At 42.1% G+C, this 21,302-nt stretch overlaps 1 protein-coding gene across 2 annotated transcripts; it reads right to left on the minus strand.

Moving 5' to 3' along the window:
- Positions 1-1,889: 1,889 nt before the first annotated feature.
- mybpha (myosin binding protein Ha) lies at positions 1,890-21,228 on the minus strand. 2 transcript variants are annotated; one of them, XM_026153391.1, is made up of 14 exons: positions 20,855-21,228; positions 18,193-18,252; positions 17,898-17,963; positions 17,383-17,517; positions 16,793-16,960; positions 13,045-13,133; positions 12,726-12,921; positions 12,290-12,429; positions 10,807-10,966; positions 10,273-10,409; positions 7,632-7,818; positions 7,412-7,468; positions 2,414-2,447; positions 1,890-2,215 (listed from the first exon to the last, which is right to left on the minus strand). In XM_026153391.1, the coding sequence occupies exons 1-12, from the start codon at positions 21,138-21,140 to the stop codon at positions 7,434-7,436; spliced, it is 1,659 nt and encodes a 552-aa protein (XP_026009176.1). In that variant the 5' UTR covers positions 21,141-21,228; the 3' UTR covers positions 1,890-2,215; positions 2,414-2,447; positions 7,412-7,433. The 2 variants fall into 2 exon arrangements, with proteins under 2 accessions (XP_026009176.1, XP_026009177.1); XM_026153392.1 differs by lacking the exon at positions 18,193-18,252 and having other exon boundaries at positions 20,855-21,224.
- Positions 21,229-21,302: the final 74 nt, after the last annotated feature.

Raw genomic sequence — 21,302 nt, forward strand, 5'->3', positions numbered from 1 at the left:
ACTGAATCATGAAGTGGTGCTTTTTTTCTTTCTGGGGATTTTCGAGAAAACATTTCAAACTTAAATGTTTTTTTCACAGAGGCAATGGTGGGGAACTCTTCAAAGAGTGTACAGTTGAATAAGATAGCTCGGCAGATAGTATTTCATTTCAACATTATTGTTTTTTAGAAAACAATAGATGTTGTACAACATTAGCTTCAAAGACAATCTTGTGTTTGGTGGCAGAAGTTGAGGGGCTAACAGAGAGAAACAGACATGTGCCTGCAGCCAACATCGAACCACCAGTTAACCTGACATACGTACAGGTAGGTCCATATATATTTGGACACTTTTTACCTGTATACTTAAACATATTCCAATTATTGATACATAATGGACATGGACATAATATGCAGACTCAGCTTTCATTCAAGCGTATCCACATTCAAATTGGATGAAGTGTTTAGGAGTACAGGTCCTTAACATGCACCGCCCTCTTTTTAAAGGGACCAAAAGTAATTGGACAATTGATTTAAAGGCTATTTGATGGGCTCATTGTTTCATTACTAATGAAGCAGATAAAATGACTGGAGTTGATTTGAGCTGTGGTGCTCGAATTTGGAAGATATTGCTATGAACAGCATGCGGTCAAAGCAGCTCTCCATGCAGGTGAAACGAGCCTGCTTAAGCTGCAAAAACTGGAAAAAAAAACCTCATCTGAGACTTTGCTGCAGTGTTAGGATTGGCAAAATCTACAGTTTGGTACATCCTGAGAAAGAAAGCATTGGTGAGGTCAGCAACGTAAAAAGATCTGGATGTCCAAGGAAGACAACAGGTCTCTCCAGGAGGTAGGTATACCAGTAACCAACCATGAAAGTAAATACAGAGTTCACTGCAAGGTTCAAGCCACTCATAAGCCCCAAGAATAGAAAAGCTAGATTGGACTTTGCTAAAAAACAAACAAAAAAACAAAACATCAAAAAAGCCAGCACAGGTCTGGAAAAATATTCTTTCGAGATGAAACCAAGATCAACGTCTCTCAGAATGATGGCAAGATGGCAAAATTATGAGACAGCTCATGATCCAATGCATTCCACATCATCTGTAAAACACAGCAGGGCGGTGTGATGGCTTGGCCATGCATGGCTGCCAGTGTCATTGGGGCACTAGTGTTTGTTTGTTTGTCTGTGTTCAGAGACAAATTGAGCTCAAATTGAGCTAAATGCAGTCAGAGTGATTGGGCAGCATCATAATACAGATGGACAACGACCCAAAACATGCAGCCAAAGCAACACAGTTTATTAAAGCAAAGAAGTGGAATATTCTTGAACTGCCAAATCAGTCACCTGACCGTAACAAACTGAGCTTTTAACTTGCTGAAGACTAAACTTCTCCACACAAACAGCAACTGAAAGGCCTGGCAGAGCATTAACAGGAGGAAACTCTTTTATGCAATCTTTTTGTTCAACCCACTGAATTAAAGCTGAAGGTCTGCACTTCAACTGCATCTGAATTGTTGCATTTAAAATTCATTGTGGTAAGGTACAGAAGCAAAATTAGAAAAAGTTGTCTGTGTCCAAATATTAATGGACATAACTGTACGTTTGGACTGTGAGAGGAAGCCTGGAAACCCACTAAGTCACAGGAACAGGAACAGAAACTTAACGAAGGCTAGAAACATCTTATTGAGAAACAACAGTACTCACCACTACGCCACCAGTAACCAGAATTTCATCAAAATGCCAGAGAACCAGTCTACAAAGGCTGTTTCATTAAATGATAGCAACTTGAACTCTCATTATTGAAATCCTATGAATCTCTTAATAACTGTAGATAACTCTAATAGCATATGGGACACTGTATTATAAGCATCTTTAAATTTATGTTTTTAAAAAGAAAATCACATAACATATAATAAAATATAACCTTTATTTAACATCCCTACAGGCATCGCATCTCCCAGGATTTACTGTTTCATTGAGCAGTACATGTACCTTATATATACTTACTATAACAAACAGAAAAAACATGGTAAATATAGCTTTACATACATGTCACCAACTGAAATAACATACAACGTTTGGCAAACGGGGATGGGCTGGATCTTCCATGCATGCTGGAGGGAGAGTCAGGGTGTCTGATTTGAAATAGACATGGAGATGTTGGTATGGTGTTCTGCCCATTTCTTCATTATGTACACACTGCCGCACAGCCAACTTGCACCTTCTCAAACACTCTGGAAGAAATAAGAGGGATTTATAAGGTTTGCACACACGCAGTCATATTTCCACAGAGGATATTAAATTGGCATATTGTGCATTAATTTAATGAATTATTTTACCGGTAACTGAATGATGCGCGCGCGCGCACACACACACACACACACACACACACACACACACACACACACACACACACACACACAAACTCTTACCTTAAAACATAAGACCTGGACTTCTGCTGGTCCTCTAAAGCCAAAGAAAGGTGGAAAGATAATTAAAGGAAGAAGACATTAAATGGAATCATGAGATATTGGTAATCACTTTAATCAGAAACATTCTGACAGAAAGCTTGACGGTTCGTTTAAGGTCTTGCTGTCTTGTAGGTCTGGGTGTGTCCTTATGTGTGAGATTGCTTAAGTGCGTATTTTCCATCAGGGATTATCTGCCTCAGTTTCTGCTCTCTTAGCCCATTCTCCCCTCTTCTCACAGCACTCGGCCTGTTGACTCATGGTAATGTGAAGAGTTTGGCTGTGTGTCAGATCATCTGGAGTCATTTATAGAAGCTGTCGAGTGCCGCACTGACATCACCCCTATCTCTCGCCCAATGGCCAATCCTGCCTAATCCTTCTTTCTCCCCATGCGGGGCCATCCCATGTAAGGCTGAGCTGTATGGGATCACATACTGACACCTTGTAGAGACTTATAAGCAGGATCACGTCATTTATAGGGCACAGTTTACACTTGGCCTGAAAACGCTTTTTCAGTAATCTGATCACAAGAGGACAGCTGTACATAAATACAGGTGTGAACCCATCCAAACACACTGGAGTTGCATTCGGAGTAGAAAGGTATGTGACCCCATTTACGTAACAGCATGATGTGAAGACACTTGTGTCCCTGACCACACTCAAGGTCAAGTTTGAAGTGTGTATGTATCATGGCAACTATTTTATTCCCTCAAGTCAAACAACTAAGAAGGACACTGAAACTGTTCAAAGTGCAAAAATAATGCACAATGGTTGTTCTCCTATATTGCATATTACAAAATGTAATTGGAGCTGAACAGCAACATTCAATCACAAGTGGTTATTTTTAAATATAATCAGTTAGAGTTTCGTCAGGATCCCTACACTCTGAGAAGATTTTGTTTGCTGTGACTGCTTTCTGGAACCTCTCCATGGAAAGCACATAGCAGAAAGAGCAACACCATCACAGCAGGTATCAAGAGATTTGACACTGATGAAGTCAGATACAGCATAAAAAGAAAGTGGGTTGCAAAGCTGCTTGCAGGTGAGCATGAAACTTTAGGCAGGCTAAAGCAACATAAATAGAGCGTTCTGTTTGAAATTTAACAACAGGCTGTGTACAAACAGAGTGAGTTATCAACGGATGTGAATCTGCTGATGTGTCAGATCTTAATAGTTAAAAGGAAATTTTTAGCACTCCCTGTGAAATTCTACACCACTGGAGTAATTAAAACACCAAAACACAAATGTGGCAGTCTAAGAGTGAGGATATAAATAGCATAATAAAAGCAGTGAAAACATCAGATTTGGTATTTCTATTTAGCCATCATTAATCCTCGCCACATTACCACATCTAAAAGCAGGGCTTGCAATGTACAAAATGCACAGAGGATAAAGGCTGAGAGGAGACATGAGGAGGGAAGAGGAGAGCAAGAGCGGCGTTGCTTTTAAACTGATGAGTTTGTCACTGCAGCTCATGGCTGGTCAGTGGCTCTGCAGGTTTTATCAGTCTGTCCCATTTCATCTCCAATGACAACTGAGCCAGTAAACTGGGTTTGCCAGTGAAAGCTTTAATAACAAATACTTTGTCATAGTGATGTTGCATAGCATACAGGGAGAGGCCATCATCATCATCGTTTATTTATATAGCACTTTAAAAAGAATATATATACAATATCAGGGGACTTCAATCATGCCTCTTTGGACTCCACACTGCCCACCTTCACCCAGTATGTGACCTGCTCAACCAGAGACAATAAAACACTGGACTTACTGTATGCCAATGCAGAAGAGGCATACAGTTCATCACCTCTCCCTCCACTGGGCAAATCTGACCACAACCTGGTGCACCTTGTCCCTGTGTATGAGCCCTTAGTGCGCAGGGAGCCACCAGCCACCCGCACAGTGCAGAGATGGTCAGAGGAGAGCGAGGAGGCTCTTAAGGACTGTTTTGAGTCGACTGTGTGGGAGGTGATTTGTGACGACCATGGAGAGGACATCGACAGCCTTACTACATGCATTACTGACTATATTAATTTCTGTGTGGATAACACTGTACCTACCAGGACTGTACGGTGTTTCTCCAACAACAAACCTTGGATTACCCCAGAAATTAAAGCTGTCCTCAAGCAGAAGAGGAGGGCCTTCAAATCCAAAGACAAAGAGGAGTTGAAAAGGGTGCAGAGAGAGTTGAGGGGACTGATAAGGAATGGGAAGGAGAGCTACAGGCAGAAGATGGAGAACCAGCTTCAACAAAACAACGTTGGTGAAGTCTGGAGAGGCCTCAGAACCATCTCAGGCCACAAACAGCAGAACTCTCTGCCTGGGAGGGATGTGAGGTGGGCAAATGAACTGAATAATTTCTTCAACAGATTTGATTCAACCATGAGACAGTCTACAACATCGGCTGCAGACTCACCCACCCCCACTGCTGCTGTTCCACCTCAGACACTTCACACCTCCTCTATTCACCCTGCTCACTCCTCCCCACCCCCAACAACAGCATCCAATACACACTCAACACAAGGCTCTGTGATGGAGCACCTCTTCAACCTGAGCCTGAGGTTGGGAAGAGTCCCACAGCTCTGGAAAACCTCCTGTGTTGTACCAGTGCCAAAGACTTCACGCCCCAAGGACCTCAACAGCTACAGGCCGGTGGCTCTGACATCCCACCTGATGAAGACCCTGGAGCGGTTGGTCCTGGCTCAGCTTCGGCGCCTAACAAGCTCATCACTGGACCCACTTCAGTTTGCCTACCAGCCTGGCATTGGAGCGGATGATGCCGTCATTCACCTCCTACATCGTTCCCTCGCTCACCTGGAGACCGCTGGAAGCACTGTGAGAATCATGTTCTTTGATTTCTCCAGTGCCTTCAACACCATTCTTCCCTCGGTTCTAAAGGACAAGCTGGTGAACTCTGGAGTGGACCATCACCTCACTACCTGGATCCTGGACTACCTCACCGACCGACCACAGTATGTGAGGACTCAGGGCTGTGTGTCGGACAGGGTCGTCTGCAGTACGGGGGCCCCACAGGGAACGGTTCTGGCTCCGTTCCTCTTCACCATCTACACTGCAGACTTCTCCCACAATTCCACCCAGTGCTTCCTGCAGAAGTTCTCTGATGACTCTGCAATAGTCGGCCTCATCACTGATGGGGACGACAAGGAGTACAGAGGACTGACTCAAGACTTTGTGGACTGGTGCCAGCTGAACTACCTCCAGATCAACGCCAGTAAAACCAAGGAGCTGGTGGTAGACTTCCGCAGGCACAAGCATTCTCCACTGCAACCACTGAACATCGAGGGTATGGACATTGAGGCTGTGGACAGCTAAAGGTACCTTGGTGTTCATCTGAACAACAGACTGGACTGGACTCATAACTCAGACGCCCTCTACAGGAAAGGGCAGAGCAGGCTGTACCTGCTGCAGAGACTCAGGTCGTTTGGGGTGGAGGGCCCACTCCTGAAGACCTTCTATGACTCTGTGGTGGCTTCTGCTATCTTTTATGGCGTGGTCTGCTGGGGCGGCAGCATCTCTGCTGGGGACAGGAAGAGACTGAACAGGGTGATCCGAAGGGCCAGCTCTGTTCTAGGATGCCCTCTGGACCCAGTGGAGGTGGTGAGTGACAGGAGAACGGCGGCTAAGCTGTCATCCCTGATGGACAACATCTCCCACCCCATGCAGCAGACTGTGACAGCACTGAGCAGCTCCTTCAGTGGGAGACTGCGGCACCCACGGTGTGGGACGGAGAGATTTCGCAGGTCTTTCCTCCCCACTGCTGTCAGACTCCATAATAAAGACTTTAACTGATCAAGCACACACATCTATACATATGCAATAATACTAAGTGCAATAATCCTTTCTGTCATCGTTGTATTTTTACTCAGTTGTATATAGCATTCGTATTCTATTTTTATCTTATTGTATATTTTTATTCTATTTTATTCTACTGTATATAGTATATTATTTTATTCTATTCTGTACAGCTGTGTACTGTATTTATTCTTATTGTATTCTAATTTTTGCGTCATAACTTTTGCACTGTCCACTTCCTGCTGTGACAAAACAAATTTCCCACGTGTGGGACTAATAAAGGTTATCTTATCTTATCTTATCTTATCTTATATATATAACAATAAATATAAATATAGGAATAAAATAGCAAAAACCAGACATAGCAATAAAATTAATAAAAATGCCAGTTACCCACAGAGTTAAAAGCCAGGGAATAAAAATAGGTTTTTAATCTGGACTTAAAAACTGGCACTGATGTAATCTGTCTAATAAGGAGAGGAAGGCTTTTCCAAAGCATCGGAGCCGCAACAGAGAACGCTCGGTCTCCTCCAAGTTTCAGCCGTGACTTTGGGACAGAAAGCAACAGTTGCTGACCGAAGCGCAGGGATGGGGACATGTGGCTTCAACAAGTCAGACAAACAAACAGGTGCCAGACCATTTAGCGATTTAAAAACCAATAAAAGAACTTTAAAATGGATCCTAAATTCCATTGGAAGCCAATGTAGAGGCCAAGACCGGAGTGATGTGGTCGAATTTCCTTCTGCCAGTTAAAAATCGTGCCGTGGCATTTTGCACTAGTTGCAAGCGTGAGTGGGATGTGTCTAAGTAGCATGACTGCCAGGAAGCAGAATATTGGATTGGAACATGAGCTAAAATGATGATCCATATCAAAATCATCCATTTTATCTGGCAGTGGTTTTATTTTTATGGCCAAGTGGTACCACAAGAACTTACAGTACAGGCCACCTACAGAGAAATAGGGAGACACCTCGAAGAGTAAACAAAGCAATAAAAACAAACTGAAACAAAAGAGTACAGGTAGATGCAGAGCACAGGGGAAAGCTGTCTGCTTGTTTACAGATGGATGTTCACAGTGTCCTATGTTACTAAGGTATTTACAGTGAGGGTTTAGGCAAGTGAACAGAGGTAAGTTGCTAATGAACTTACCTCTAGAAGTTTAGATAATAGTTTATTTCCCCTTCTCAGCATCTGGAAGAATGACCTCTGTTTAGGAAAAAAAAGTGTAGCTGTGGTTAAAAAAACTTCTGCTTTTCAAATTGATGTAAATGTCTTTTTATAGTTACAATAATTCACAACAGCTTAGGGAGAAAATATTGAAGAGTAAATGTAGAAATATTTCCCCATTTGATCAACAGTAGATACATACGTTTGACCTCGAGCTTGCAGGAGACGGTGGCCTCTCCCTGGGCATTTTTAGCTCTGCAGGTGTACACACCACCATCAAAGCTGCAGGGCTTTCGGATCTCGAGGGAGCAAATGCCCTGGTTGGAGATCTGACGATACTTGGGGTCGTCACCAATGACCATTTGATTCTTCAACCACTCGATCTTAGGCTGAGATGAAAGAAAAATGTACAAAATAAATTAACTTTACCACAAAATTACCAAGACTGATGTTAATGAAAATCAACATCTTGCATGAATTATCATGATAACAGCAGCTGGGATGTACGAGGTTGATCTCTTCTGCAACATGAGAATATTCATCGGACACATTCAGGAACCAATCTGTAAAGACACGATGACTAATAGAGACACGTGAAAAAGTGTGTGACAGTTTTGGCCATGAAGCATGGTTAAGGTAGTCAGTTGGTCTACCACTTCCAAGCTGAATACTCAACAACTATTCGAAAGATTGCCACGAAATATCAAGATCAGGTTATGTTTGTAAGTTAATTAAATAAGTTAATTAAAGACATCCAGGTTCTGTGCACCTCGGTTTATTTCAGATTTCCCCAAGACTAGACGAACCTCCCAAATATACACATTGGTCACACTGTCATAGTGTATATTTGAACATGCTGATTTCGATGTTAGCTCTTTAACCTATGTAAAGCCTTAGAGAACTGTTGGCATGGCAACGGACTTGGTCACCAGAAAAATGGTTAAATGGCGAAACAGGGAAAATGCAAAGAAATCCAGTAATTTCTACAGGTTAAAGGTTGATTTTCAGACCAATTCTGTTTTGACTGAATGTGTCCTGTGTGACAAAACACAACTGGCGTCTCAGTAAAGCCTAATAAACCCCTGCCAATAGTCAGTGAATGTTACCGTTTCAAACTGGTCTTTAAATCTCTTAATCCTGGCAAAACTGACATTTGTGGTCCGCCTCTGTAGCTTCACCGATGTGTTTTTTTCCACTTCAGTTTTACATTTCTTACTTTAAACTGTCGTGGTTTTTCTTTCCTGTCTGCTTGGTACAGAGTGAGCTATTTAAACTTGTTCTGCAGCTGTGGTCTGTTTGGGCGGCAAAAATAGTGCTTTCTGTGTTACAAACACATCTTCAATCACCCATGAAAGGAGAACAATCTATACTTCTTATCACTGTCTCTTTTTCTGTCCGCCCTTCTTATCACGCATCTCTCACCCCCTTAATGCAGTCCCCTACTCTATGTGACAGCTCTTTATCAGAGACAACAGGACAAGCTATCACACTACTGAGCATGCCTTTGTACTGGACCTCTCCACACTGAACTCCATGCCAGGGAAGAGGAGGTGGCTCGATAAACACATGCTATAAAACACTTCAAGCCCACTTACAGGAGTATGAGAGATTTCAATTTACAGTGATTATGTAAAGACGTGAAGTTAAAGTATCGGTCATACAGCGGTTAAGTAGATGACCAGGTGTACCCTGCCCCCGCCCTATGCCCAGTGGGATAGGCTGGATAAGCAGAGGACGACAGATTGTTGGACGCATGGTTAAGCAGACATACAGATGACACAACTACTTGGAGAAATCTTTTTACACCACAGGGAAAGGCAAGAAAGACCTATTTGGCAAGGACAGCTCTCAGTCTGTAGATACTAACTTGAAGGAAAATTGCTTTCTCATTATTCTCAGCTACAGACTTTGTCTGTGATAAGTTTCACTGTCCCAAACTGTGGCATACTGTCATAAAACGACTAATAAATACTAAACGCTGCAAAAAAGAACAAACACAAAGCTACAAACAAATTACCCATCAATCCCTGTTTTCTTCATTGTCTAACGTCAGCTTTTGTGCCGTGCTGTACCAAATTTGTTAGCTCTGTCTCATCTACACCGGCACGCACAGGGCAACTAACTGCTGCTGTCCTGGGGAAAAGCCAAGGACAGCTAGGACGAATAATCAACTGCATTTCCATTCTGAACTGCCACTTAATCTGCCTGCATCTGTCAGACAACTGTAAAGATAAGTTTAACCCAAGCAGTTGCTGCCAAACAGTGAGATACATTCTGAAAATCCCCATAAACATACCAGTGGAAGCCCTCCCTGAACTCCAGAGTGCATCCTTTTTTAACTGTGGCACTAATATCATATTTAAAGTGCATTTGTGAGGTTTTCTGGTGAGAATAAGACCGCTTCAGTTCAAAAAGGAACATTTGCTATGTTTGTGTAACATGGAAAGTCCCCCAAATCTCAATAGGCCAGTTCTATTTATAACCAGCAGATGCTTCCATGTGTCCTCCTAGCTTTGTACCTTTAGTGTGAGCATGAGCTCTAAATATCCAGTCAACTGTTAGGATACCACCACGATACCAACTGATAAGATCTAGTATCAATAAATTGTTGTATAGACACTGCTGTTTATATAAGATGTTGGTGTTTTGGATGTTTTTGTTGTTAAAAATGTGAGCTCTAATATTAAACCACTGTCATAATAGTTCCCTAAAATCTAAGGCGTCTAATTACAAATGTTTTAAGAAGACAAACTATCATAAAATACTAAGCAAACATTCAGACAAGAAAAAAATATGAATGAAACCTTTTTGACATCTGTAAATGAGAGTAATGCACGTCTAACCTTAGGACTCCCACGAACAGAGCACAGCAGCTTGGTGGTGTATCCCACGGTGGCGGCTCTGTCGTTGAGGGCCGTGGTGAACTTTGGAGCCTCGTTGAAGTCATGCTCCGGGTACTCAGGAGGTTTGTAGACAATACCTGTAAAGGAAGCAGCGTTAAGCTTTTATGAGCCAGATATAGTGCAGATCCTCTTTTTTACTGCATTATGTTTAAAAGTGGAACTACTACACACATTTGCTTAAAGAATAAAACACACTGTAACACAACTATGGTAATCATCTTAATGATTTCACAGCCTATTTAAATTTATTTCAGTAATAGCAGAGCACTTGCCAAGAGAGCTATCCACTTATGTTTAAAGCAGTGCCAAGGCCATTCCCACTCCTCAAGTCTCCACTTCAGATTCTTGCAACTAACCACAGCTCAATAAAATCTAAGTATCCATTCGTACTGCAGCCGTGCCACTAAAACTTTATGCAACAGAAACAAACTGATGTGAGACAAATGAAAGTACTGTGTGCATTCAGGGGGTCACCTGTCTTCTGGATGGTGGCCACTTCCTTTGTGACAGTGCTCTTCTCGCTCATGCCCACTTTGTTTTCAGCAAACACTCTAAAGGAATACGAGTTGCCCATGACAAGGTCTGAGATGGTGGCACTTAACCTGTGATAGTGCTCCAGCACCGTGAACCATTCCTGCGTGAGACAGCAGACAGTCGGATCAGACGTGTGAAATGATAGCATGATGTGTCCTTACTGGACTGAATTCATCTCTATTCATTTCGTGTAGATTATTTCAATTTTCAAGTATACTCAGTATACTTACACATGTAATATGTGAAGTCCCTTCAAGGCCCTGCCTACACTCACACACAATTTAAACATTTATTTAATCATAAATGGCGATCGTGGCTCAAGAGTTGGGAGTTCGCCTTGTAATCGGAAGGTTGCCGGTTCGAGCCCCGGCTCGGACAGTCTCGGTCGTTGTGTCCTTGGGCAAGACACTTCACCCGTTGCCTACTGGTGGTGGTCAGAGGGCCCGGTGGCGCCAGTGTCCGGCAGCCTCGCCTCTGTCAGTGCGCCCCAGGGTGGCTGTGGCTACGATGTAGCTGCCATCACCAGTGTGTGAATGGGTGGATGACTGGATATGTAAAGCGCTTTGGGGTCCTTAGGGACTAGTAAGGCGCTATATAAATACAGACCATTTACCATACCAGGTCACAGCGGCTGCTTTGTTGTGTAAGTTCTAATGCTGCTCGTTGTAAAACAAATACGACTCCAGCTGAAAAATGTCTTTGTTTCACTAACACACTTCAACAAAGACCATTTTCACAAACATTCTGGTTAGTGCATTTCTGTAAAAAGGACATTTACGCCTCGTTCCAGCTGCCTGGATGTCAGAAATTGAAAAAGCATTTGTTTTGGTTTTAGCAAGGTTGAGTCTTTCATGCATCACTACCAATACAGCACAATACCTGTGCTTTTGCTCTGAAAAGCACCGCTGCAGCACATCCCCGAATAGTGGCTGCTCTGCAAATGTCTTATTAGCAAATCACAAATACACAACAGGGGCTGTACAAATGAAAAGATTTAGATATCCACTACTGGTTACATTCACTGCCGCCATCTTTGATTGTTAACTCCTGCTCTGAATTTCCGAGTTGGAAATCCCAGTTGAGGAGACAATCCAGATGAAACTGTTATTGGGAACTTGTTAATTCCGACTTCAGAGTTAATCTGAAATTCACCAATAATACAGAACCTTTATAAAACAGACCAATATGCTGCAGTAAGGCTTCACTCTGACTGCATCATATTGAATGAAACACTGAAAACCGAGTTAAATGCACATAAATGTGCATCTTTCTGTGTCGTGTTAAAGATGCCAACACCTGTGGGGCAACTCGACCTCAAACTATGAATAGAAAGTGATGCTCTGGGTTTGTGAGATTCATGTCAACATTACTGATCTGGTGTAACAGATGGGTTTTGTGCAGTTTGAGTAAATCTCTACTATACCCCAGTCTTCTTGTCAGCTTTCTGGACAGTGTATCCAGTGATGTCTGTGTTGCCATTATCCTTGGGTGGAGTCCACTCCAGAGCAGCATTGAAGCCCCAGGCATCCACCAGCTTTATACTAACAGGAGGACCAGGGCGCTCTGATGAAACACATTACTGTAAGTATCACGGTATTACAATCATAATGAGAAAACCATCTATTTAAACTGTATGTATTTTAAGCAGTAGCTGGCACAAGGCTCAAGCACTCTGGCATCTTTGTCAGAGATGTCATTTATGTTGGCTAATACCCAGAGAAAGTCACAAGTCTAGAAACAAGGAAGTCAACACGTCAGCTGCAAAGCCAGTTGAGCAGATTTAACAGGAAGGCCTCGCGTGAATCAACAGTTTGACACGCTCACATATTCCTTTGTGTAAATGAGATTGTTTTACTCACCCACAATCTGAAGGGTAATTGTGCCTTTATCTTCAAAGCTATCCACTTTTAGGGTCATCTCATAAACACCAGAGTCCTCCCTCTGAGCGCTGCGGATGAACAGGATGCTGTCCTTGTCACTGTTCCTGATATTGACCTTCTTGGTATCCACAGGCTGACCATCTTTAAGCCAGGACACTGCAGGTTTAGGCTTTCCCTAAGGAGTTGAAAACGAGAACGGTTAAAAGCAAAATAAACCGAAGTGTTCAAAAATGTATCTGTCAGCCTTTTATGTTTCCTCACTGACTAATGCAGTGAACGTGCACACTAGCCTGCTTACAAGAAACGGGATGACGAGGTTGATCTGCTCTCCGACTTTCTTGACATAGCGGGACCTGAGAGCCCGAGGCAAGCGGATCTTGGGACGGTCTGCAAAGTCAAATCAAGCATGTTTACTTTTCACCTCGTCCGTCTTCTACAGTCTGACTGAGCAGATTTGCTGCTGATTTACTGAACAGTTAACATTACATGCTAACAGCATAAAGCACGGTGTATACACATCCTGTCAGACTCTTTAAAGTGTGGTCACACATGCATATAATGGCAGGTCAACAAGATCTAAATAGAGCAGCTACTGCTGCTGCAAAGTCTACAAGAACATGATTGAACAGGCTAAAATTAACCCACAACAGTTTTAACAATGCAAATTCATGACAGAAAAATAGTCATAACAGCCGAGAAGCTGACAGTCTATTTAACTTTAGAAAGAGCAATGACTATAAAGTGGAAAATGCACTGTTAGCAGGACAAAACAAACTAATTTGAAACAGCGATGTGTGCGAAACGCATACAATTAAAAACTAACTTGATCATCAAAGATTTTTTAAAGCGTCAGCTCGTCGCACTTTCACTTCAGTTTTTCAACGTAAAACATTTCCTTAAAAACATAAAAAACAAGCTAACATGAAATCTTTTCCATACTGATGCAAGTAGACCTGATACATCGTCACACTCAAGCCACCGTTTAAGTGCTTATGCCTCATGACCCAGTTTTGCAGGACCAAACAAAACAAAAAATGAGGTGAAAGCTAAACAAAGGTTGTGTGTGCTTAAAGAAAAGTGCAGTATCTGGGCAGGGAGAGCCGAACAAGTAAACCAGCAGCTCCTAAAATAGCTTTAGTGACAAGAAAGACTGAACCCTGAAAGCACAGCCCTCACGTCGTGCCCAAAGGAACCACATGTCAACGCTTTCAGCTGAGCAGTGGTTGCGATATCACGTCTGCAGACGACTGCAGCAACTCCTGATGTGAATTAAAATCAAACAGGTGAAGTTGCATCGCAGACATCTAGCTGGGCTCTGTTGGATGGTTTCCTTCACGCCAAGTGCTAAGTATCAGGAACAGCATCTCTCACATGTTTCTGCATAAGCAGCAAATGTCTGAAAAGCTCTCTGGGCTTAGAGGATAAATAAAACCACCAGGCTCCTGCCCTCCCTCACCTCATTCACCCCCCCCTACAGCCTGCTTCTCCTAATCCACTCAAACTACCCTCCCATTGGGCACCACATCCACTTCCATCTTCTTCTAGCTATAAGAGTGTTTACATCTTCTCCTTCTGATGCACTAAATCTAACCTGATATCTTGCCTTCCTGTTCTTACATTTGTCACCGTATCATTGCTTCTCAGGATGGGATCTTGCTTCTGGAACAACCATTTCCCAAGTAGATCAGGGCTGCCTCCAGATTTGGCTCAAACACTAATCCTTGCTAATCAGCACACTTCCCAGCAATGCCCCGAAGTGTTGCAGGCATTGTGGCATCCAGGAGCCTGTAAGTCCCCCCTGCAAGGAATCTATAATCTGCCATTGTCTCCGGATAAAATGTCTTTGTAGGGGGCTTTCAGCATATGTAGGTCAGCATGTCTTCCTCTAAAGCTTAAACCTGTGGATGGGTGTCTGGTCCGGACAGCTTGTGACTGACACACAGCTGAATTTAACCTCAACAAGCCATACAGAATCCAACAATTAGGCTCATGTTTCACCAACCAGGAAATACGCCTAGAGACAGTAAGCTGTGGGTAACTGGGGCATGTCAACTCAGGTCGGCACTACGTCAGTGTGTGGGTTCAGAATCAGAACTACGGAAAATAAACCAACTGTGGTTTAAACCACAGAAAAAGTACTGTGAGCGAAGTGTGGTGACAAGAGAGTCTCTGTGTATTCTGGAGCTGTACTTCTCAGTACACAGCACACCACAATAGTGAAGCAACAGTTAAAGTGAGGAATTTTACAAAGGTCATAATAACCATCAGCCAGATTTTTGCACTTTTAACAAGAACGCATTGGTCAAAGGGGAAAGAATAGTCGTTGATGCAATCGTAAGCAAAAAGGCTGCATCCATTATTAGTTATATAGTACTAGGAAGTCTCTTTTTGTGCTTGGAGTCAAATGCTTTAACACGTTTCCCATGGTAGTCATGCTAATATAACAATCTTAGGGCAAGCATGTTAATATTTGCTAATGAGCCTATTTGGGCATGGTGCAAACGCCTACTTACTTCTAGCTATAACCGTGTTTGGCCTTTTTTTGAGTAAACTGTGACCCAGTGATAAGTAAATGAAAGACTGTTTTACACACACAGTTCATGAATGAATGTACCAAACTGTATCGGCAATACAGTACTGTGCAAAAATCTCGAGTCAGCCTTCAGTTTGCTTTCTTGAGCAATAATTATCGAGTCTTTCAAAGATTTAGAAAGACACAAAAAGTAACACAAAGGTCAAAGATAACACAGTTTGATAGACATAAAATTGTATTTTTGCACCAACAAGGTGATTTATGGAGAGCAACCTCTCACGATACCTTAGTAAGATTTTGATCCATCACACATTAGTATCTGTAAAACATCTCTGGCAGCACTGCCAGTAATGTAAAAGCATTCCTGGATAGAAAAACAGACAGTGGAACACTTTCAGTCATGGACTCAACCTCAACATGACTGAAGCAGTGTGTGATCAACTTGACTCAGAGCAGAACAAAAGGCAGCCAACGTCCAAAGAACAGCTGGATGTCCTTCAAGAAGCCTGGATTCCTGAATAGTACTCACAGAAATTACACGAACGTTCGCCTAACAGAGTTTAGGCTGCGTTGAAGAATAAAGGTGCTGATAGCAAATACTGACTTTTAACCTTGTTAGAATTGTGCAAACTCTGTTTTTGCTTTATATGCAGTGTTTACATGTATGTGTGGATATTTCAATAAAATGCTGCAGCTAATTCCCATTTTCCTAGCAAATTGCAAAGAAACAAGGGGCGGCTTTTGTACATTACTGTATATTAAGTGATATTATAGTCTGGACCAAAGCTGCAAACTGATTCAAAGTGATTTAGTGCAATTTAGTTTTATATTTATTCAGTTATATTTAGTTTAGTTATACATTTTCATGGATGTATAAAATGACAGGAACATTCTGTAAATTGAAAGTGTACCAACCAGCAGTCTTGACTGAAGATGTGCGTACATGCAAATGAAAGCATGACTTACAGCTAATGAAAGCTCTTGTCAGCACCTTTGCGATTTATGTGCTTGCATCTGTGCAATCCATCTGAGGCACCAGCAGTTAATACCATCTCTACCTCACTGGTTGTAACATGAGTATTTTAAGGATAGGTCATAAGTTACAACTATGTTAGAGCTCCTGATAAAGAGTTGGAGACAGTCATTTTACCAGGTGGCTGCACAGCAACGGAGAGCTTCGTAGTAAGGTTCTGGTGCGGGACGTCTTGTGCAGAGTGAACAGCATATTCTCTGTGTTAATTCTCACTATGAAATAGAAATTCTCATTGTACTGTGCAAGCAAGCTTTGCGTGGTTCCTTCTCCAAACAGAATAATGTCACGGGAGCTTAGCAACAAAGGTTTGAAGAAACCTTTTAGGAATTATGAGACGAATTAGAGTTGGTTTGACACTTTCTACGAAGACTAACTTGTAAGTGTGTTATGTGATTTTAGACTGTTTTTTAAAAAAAAGCTGTCCAAAAAAAGACAACTTTGCTGGAAGCTGCCTGATAGTGAGGTGCAATAATGACTCACCAACAACCTCGCGGATTGGCACAGGGTCAGCGAGTGTTCCAGGTTCGCTGCGGCCACCGGGGTTTACAGCCACCACGCGCACGCGCAGCAAATCACCTGCTTTCAGATTTTTGATGCAGTATCGGTTAGCTGCAGTCAGCTCCTCGTTAGCTACGACCCAGTCTGTTGCTGTTGGGAAACCAAGGATCTGTGTTAGTGAGAGGCTTTCAGGGTCATTATTCCATATTATGAAAAGAATGCAAACTATCCGCTTTTTCTCCTGATGGTTTTTTATTTATTGCAATTTTCCTGAATGTTAAAAACCCCTCAATTAAACTTAACTGGTTTATCACCTGTTGACACCAGTTTACAAACAACCTGCCCATAAGAAGTATACTTTGGCTACCGTGACGAAATCTCAGAAGGCATGCCGTCATCTGAGCAAATGAGTGCTTCTAAAAGTGGTGTCGGGAGATACAGCGACAGCCGGTAAACTGATGCCTGCCGTATACGGCCCGGACCCAGCAATGAGTATATTTGCCCTCTGACACGCTGGGGACAGGTGCAAGCAAACACTCTCACATACATGTGACACACATATGCAGACTTACTTCCATCCTTGCAGTACTCGATGGCGTATCCATCCAGGCCCGAGTCTCCGATGGTCTCTGGTGTCTTCCACTTAATGGTGAGACTGGAGTCGTTAACATCATCCACAGACACATCCAAAGGAGCACTGGTGGGGACTGTGAGAGGTTTAGTGCAGTGAAGCTTGATAAAGCATTCTTAATACAGACAAAACAGTTAAAAGTACACACATAATGGGAAAATTAGCAAGATACTTTACATTCTAATGCATAAATATGTGGAGCTGCAACTCAGTTATTTTTATTGATAATTATTATGGAAGATTTTTGTCATTTTCACAATGAAGCATTAGAAAAACAGTCAAACAATATGTTGATACAAGATCTGATTTAAAGCCAAATTCATTTATCATTTCCAGCTTTTTAAATAAGAGGATCTCTTTCTTTAATTTCTTTACATACAAGATAAAAGTGAATATAATTGTTTTAGGAGATTAATGCTACATCTGACACACAGCAGGATCAGATGTTAGTGTTACCTGCAGGAGGTGGTGGTGTGGGGGCCTTAGGTGGCTCCTCGACTACAGCAGGTTCCACTGGAGCAGCTAGCAAGAAAAAGGAGAATATTTACATTTTTATAAGCAAATACAAGAAAAAAAAACCTGGTACTTATCCACAGTATTTTTTCTATACAGCAGCATTCAACGATGCAAATGTCCAAACCTTTGAAAAAAACTATTTTACTGCAGAGAAAAAGGCATCAGGAAGTTACCTTCTCACAGATTGGGAAAGTCATGATGGGAAGCACTTATTTGTAATAACGATAATGTTTACCGTCTGCCGGAGCATCTGCAGCAGGAGCAGCAGCAGCATCTTCAGCGGCAGGAGCTGTAGCTAGCATTAAAACGCCGTTAGGGAAGCCAGTTAGATACGAACAATTTGACATTATTAATGCAGGTAATTGAACGTTTTTTGGCATTTTGATAAACTTACAGTGATGTGAAAAAGAAAGTTTTCACAGAACCTTTTGTGAAAACTAAATGTGTGTCATATTACAGGACCACCTTTAGAAGTGATAACTTGAAGGAATCCTTGACTATCAGTGTCTTGTGGAGGACTTTTTGCCCACTCTTCTTTACACTGCTTCAGTTCATTGAGACTTGCACTTGAATTTCCCAGAGGAACCCACCCGAGGGATTAATAAAGTTTTATCTTATCTCTGGGTTTTTTTATGCACAGCTCTCTTAAGCTCCTGTCCAGCATTTCATTCGTGCGAAGGTCAGGACTTTGAGTGGACCATTGCAACATCTCGATTCTTTTGCATGCTGTGTTTGTCATAACGCACAGCACCACATTTGGGGAAAAACAACAGCATCTCCACACTAAGTCTTGTGGGTTTTTTTAGATGCTACTTAGCAAGCCTAAGATGAGCTGCCAAGTTCTTATAAGAGAGAAGAGGCTTTCTTTTGGCAACCCTTCCAAACAAGCCTAATTGTACTGTCATGAACTTTAACATTTAATATGTTAATGTGTTGTTTGGAATTTATCTAAGAATTGCACAGTCTGACCTTGGGGTGAATTTGGCATCCACTCGTGAGACGATTCTCGCATTGTGTTAACACAAGCATCTGAATGCTCCACACCAGTCAGCTGCCAAAACTGCTGCTTTTATAGAGGTGCTCAGACTTGCGAATGATCAGTTAACCAGCATTTGATTACCAGAAACCTGCTGCTCTTTACCCTCTTCATTCCTTTGGAAACTGTTCTTTCCAAACAAGTGCACAGAGTCCCACAAAAGCTTTTTTTCACATCACTGTATACTCTACTGAGCAAGCAGCAGGAAAGAGCAGTGTGGGTACAGCTGTGTTAGAACAAACAGGTGACCAGATGTCCACAAACAAAAACCTCAGCAGTTAAGAAAGGCGGAAGATGAACACACAAACACATTTACAGACAGAAACACAAGAAGTGCACAGTGGAACACAAACACATGTTGCATATCAGCTTGCATATGTGTGGAGACAGCCTGTGGTGTAAGTTTACTCTTAGTAGCTGTTCAATCTCCTCTGTCTTCTGTCATATTGCCATCAGTTAAGGTTAAGGGTCATGTGTCGAGGTTTAAAGCCAAAAACACATTGAACCAATTCTTCATTTTATTAGAGTATTGATACAAGAGGGTAACTTGTGATCCAGCTTTCGTTTCAGTCTGCAAAAAGGCTTCAAGCGCTGGTGTTTACAGTTAATGTGTGGTCAACTTGGGGTAAATTACTGAACAGGAGTAGAAGCATGAGAGATTTGTTTTTAAAGAAATGTGTTGTACTTTGCTTATGTAGCACACACTGTAGTTTACAGTGTTCAAGTTTCAGATTGTAAAGTAAAATTTAAAACACTACACAATGTTTTGCAAATCCTTTCAACACTAAATTATATTTAAAATAGTACAAAGACAACATATTAAATGTAAAAAAATAAGAAATCCGTTTGCTTTTTGAAAAAAATGTTCGTGTAACTTGTTGGAGGGACATCTCCCAACTAATAAGGCTCTCCACAAAAATGCCACCATGCCAACAAATTCAAGTCGCATGCAAAACAAAATGCAAGATCTAGAAATTCAGCTGCGTTTTCTTAGCTCAGACACATTTAGGTCTTTTATCTGTGACCTGACAAACTGAGATTAGAGGGTTTTGTTTTTAAAATGATGAGTATTTTTAAAATTTACTCAGATTTAGAGCAACAAATGTTGCCATTCAGATGACATCATTTTCAGGGAAAGCCTTGCTTATGTCGGCAACACATTCTCCACATATTACAGCAGCATAGCTCTGTATTAAAGGGTCCCAAATGGCCATGCCAGCAGTCCACACCTGTCACCTACTTAAAACATATGAAAGAAAAAATATGACAAAGGAATGCTGAACTGTGGAACAGCTGAAATCTTACAGCAAGTAAGAATGGAAACCATGTGGCTTGTAAAACCATTAAAACTAGAGCAACTGGTCTTCTCAGTTCCCTGTCACTTTTAGAGAGAGCTGCTTAAAAGGGAAGGTTTCTGCTCTAAATCGGTATGCTTGGTCTCGTTCAGGTTTTTCTTTTAAGTTTTCCTGGAATTCACATCCCAACTTTGTGGAAAGGGGAGAGTGGGGGTGTTGCACGTGTACTCGGATCCACTGCTAGTACAGGCAGTAAATTATGGCAGCCTTGCTCAAAGTAAGTACTTGTAAAAACTAATGACAATTGTACTGTTACTACTCACTTGATACAATTAGGAAGCACTTTGTTGCACTGCATTCACTTTAGTTTTGATCACTGGCTTTAGGATGCTTCAAAGCTGTCTGATGCAACAAAAGCGTAGAACTTCCTAACTTGGGGGAGAAAATGTCTGCTTATATTCTTAATTAAATCAAACACTGTTAAACACGAGAGCTACCCACGCATAGTCACGGTTAGTAATATTAGCTTGCAACTCTACTCCGTTCCCAAGAGTCTATCGAGATACCGGGAGCGCTTCCTTCAGCAGCGGGGGTGTCTTCTGCTGGAAGGGCGGCAGCTGCTTCTGCCTCGGCTGGAGGAGCTTCAGCAGGTGCGGCCTCGGCAGGTGGAGCCTCCACGGGTGGAACGGGCTCAGGTGCCTTCTCCGCAGCCTTCTTGACTGGTGACTTCTTGATAGGTGCAGGTTTGGCCGGCATCTTGCTGGCGGACGCGAACTCCTCGGGATGAGGCGGTGGAAGAGTCTTAGGTAACATATATACTGAGGGCTGGTGGGCTGCTCCACCCATTCCCATGACTTCTACACCCGCCTACCCACTTAAGCCACATCTTCTATGGGAAGACTGAAGGTAAAGAAATATAAGGAGAAAAAAAGTTGTGTACCTTTAACTCAGGTAACACACCTGTCGATAATTAAACTGATAATTAAGAAACCATCAAATACGGTCCTTCAACTT

Source organism: Astatotilapia calliptera, chromosome 20, assembly GCF_900246225.1.
Source record: "Astatotilapia calliptera chromosome 20, fAstCal1.2, whole genome shotgun sequence".
Lineage (NCBI taxonomy): Eukaryota > Metazoa > Chordata > Actinopteri > Cichliformes > Cichlidae > Astatotilapia > Astatotilapia calliptera.